Source organism: Camellia sinensis, chromosome 11 (genome assembly GCF_055761805.1).
Source record: "Camellia sinensis isolate YWXY chromosome 11, ASM5576180v1, whole genome shotgun sequence".
In the NCBI taxonomy this organism is placed as follows: Eukaryota; Viridiplantae; Streptophyta; class Magnoliopsida; order Ericales; family Theaceae; genus Camellia; species Camellia sinensis.
In genome coordinates, this window is record NC_138971.1 from 134,471,092 (window position 1) to 134,474,001 (window position 2,910).

The 2,910-nt window shown below is 36.2% G+C and overlaps 1 protein-coding gene across 1 annotated transcript; it reads left to right on the top strand.

Moving 5' to 3' along the window:
* The first annotated feature begins 673 nt into the window (after positions 1 to 673).
* On the top strand, positions 674 to 2,481 carry LOC114256748 (uncharacterized). Its single transcript, XM_082895400.1, has 2 exons — positions 674 to 1,509; positions 1,665 to 2,481. Exons 1-2 carry the CDS (start codon positions 674 to 676, stop codon positions 2,479 to 2,481), a joined length of 1,653 nt encoding a protein of 550 aa, XP_082751526.1.
* Positions 2,482 to 2,910: the final 429 nt, after the last annotated feature.

Genomic DNA, 2,910 nt, shown 5'->3' on the forward strand with positions numbered 1-2,910 from the left:
TAGAATTTTTTGAAAAAGTATTTTTAGAAAACTCTAACCAAGCAAATTACAATTATCAAATCGACTTAAATATTTTTTATAAATAATATAAACAAATAATCTACAAAATAAATAATTAAATTATTAAAATAGAACTCATAAAAAACTCCATAAATTAAAACAGAATCCACAATAAATTTCATAAATGCATCAAATTGTCTCAAATTTATATTTATAAAATTTATGAAAACCTACCGAGAGAACGCGGTTTCAACAACCCTGGTCCCTTATTCACCCAAAAAAAAAAAAAAACAACCCTGGTCCCGGCCAGTGAGTGAACCATATTTCTTTCCCGCGTCTCATCAATTATTGTCTTGGTAGATTTCCAACATCTGTAAGCCACCCCTTCATCTCTTCTGCACCTTTTCTCAGTCTCACTTGTGTTTGTGTTTGTGTTTGTGTTTGTCTCTCTCTCTCTCTCTCTCTCACACACACACACACACACACACAGTTCGTCTCTCTTATGGTGTCACAACTTTCCTTCTCTCTCGTTTGCCTCTCTCTCTCTCTCGATCCATCTCTCTTTGAAACCCTGACCATCAAAGAAAAAACGTGTTCACTCTCTCTCTCTCTCTCTCTCTCTCTCTATTAAATCTAGGCAAGACTTCAACACGACCTTTTGGTAGTGAAAGCCATGGACAGCAGTATCTCCCAACCAAATCCAACCACAAACAACGATGACTACCACGTTGGAGATCCTGCGCTCGCTAACATTATTGGTCGAGATCTTATTTACATGAAAGAGGTCATGGTAAAGGTTCAGAAGTATGTAGATCGTATGAATGTCCAAATCATCCAGGCCAGTCAGAAATTTGAGCAGCTCAAAACAAGAGGAGGAGAAGAACTTAGCGAACTGAAAGTGGCAGTCAAGAAATTGAAATCCCAAATTCCATCAAACCTGATTATGAAAACCCATTACGATGATGATTCCAAACCACGTCGGAATCCATGGTTTGATGGATCCATTAACCCTAGCAGCAACAACTACCAAGTCGATGTAAGCAAGGCCGGCCATTCGCACAGCTTGTACAAGGAGCCAAAGTTCCATCATATCAAGGTATCTTTCCATGCCCTCCCATACAAACTACAAAATTGTTTGAAATGTTTCTTGATGTTACCAGAAATGGTTACTATAAAGAAAAGGTTTATGATTTACTGGTGGATTGGAGAGGGACTTGTATCCCCAACATTCTCAACCTCAACGGACAAAGAAATTGCGTTGGTGAAGACGGCAGAGGAATTTAGCAATGAGTTCTTGGATGAGCTTACTGCAAAGCGCTTTATCGAGCCTATCTACAAAAATTGTGGCTTGGCCGTGGATAGCTACAGAATGCACCCTTCCATTCATTCTGCTTTAAACCAGTTTTGCTTTAAAGTAGTGTGTACCATGGTTACGAAAAATCGAGTTTATACTTCATTTGCTTTGCATGAATGCTTCCTTAATGTTGGTGAGGCTATTATTGATGACAGGTTTGAAGGGTTTTCCAAGTTCGTCAATTTTGGCCGATCAAAAAAAAAATTGTTTACTTGGGAAGGTGGCAAAACTCGGCCACGCATCACATTGAAGTCCCAGACACCAAAATTCTCAATGTCCTCAAGAATATGAAACAATTGAGATTTCTTAGCCTTCGAGGAATTTCTTTGATTACAGAGCTTCCACAGTGCATTTCACAGCTATCTAATCTCAAGATCCTGGATCTTAATGCCTGTCACAATCTTGAGGTAGTTCCAAAATGGATTGGTTTGCTTCGAAGTTTGACACACTTGGACATATCTAAGTGTTACTTTTTAGATCACATGCCCAAGGAGCTTGGTTCACTATCAGAGCTCCAAGTTCTTAAGGGATTTATCATTGGAGATTCCAAGGAAAAAAATTCATGTACTATTGATGATTTAACAAAATTGCGAAACTTGAAAAAACTGAGCATATACACACGTATGAAAGAATTCCCAACAAGAATGCATCTCCGTCATATACAAAGATTAAATGCCCTGCAAAAGTTAAAAATATCCTGGTCGGAATGTATTTTAAGAGGTGAAACAGATGACACATCTAAGCAAGCACAACTACACAGCAAGCTAACAAAAGCACTGACAAGATCATTGACTGAGCAACATGATTCGAAACTTCCTTCCTCGTTGCAGAAATTAGAGCTTGAGTGTTTTCCTAAGATGGTAACACCTAGTTGGTTGTGGACTGGCAATCTAACGAACCTGGAAAAACTATACATTAGAGGCGGACTATTATGTTATCTAGGCCCAATAGCAACTACCACAGTTAAGATGTTGCAATTGAAGTACTTGAGTGACTTAGAGATGCGGTGGATTGACCTTAAAAGATTATTTCCCCATTTGATTTACTTAGAGAAAGTAGAATGTCCTGGGCTTACTTGCTTTCCGTGTGATGAGAATGGTGTTTGGAGAGACAGAGGCAAAATTTAGAAATTGCAAATTGATGTCTTGAGATATAGTAGTAATTTTTTTCTCTCATGACACACTAGCTCTACTTATTCATTTGTTGAATTAAATGTAGTCCATGGCTTCGGGGTCATTCATCAGGCTTCTTTACAATTTCTCAAGAAAAAGTTGCATTTGGTATTTATATAAAAAAAAATTAAAAAAAAAGATAAATTACAAATACAACTTATGAGATTTGGTTAAAATACGAATCGCTTCTTGTGATTTTGAAAATTACATTCCATCCGTTAAGGTTTCTAATTTCATAACAAATCGTCTATTTTATTAATGAATCATCAAGTCAATCAACTGTTTTTAATGGTGTTAAAAATATGTTTTAATTAATAATTTAGATAATTTTATTATTATATAGAAGAGTAATTATGAATTTTATTTTTTTAATTAATTTTGTTA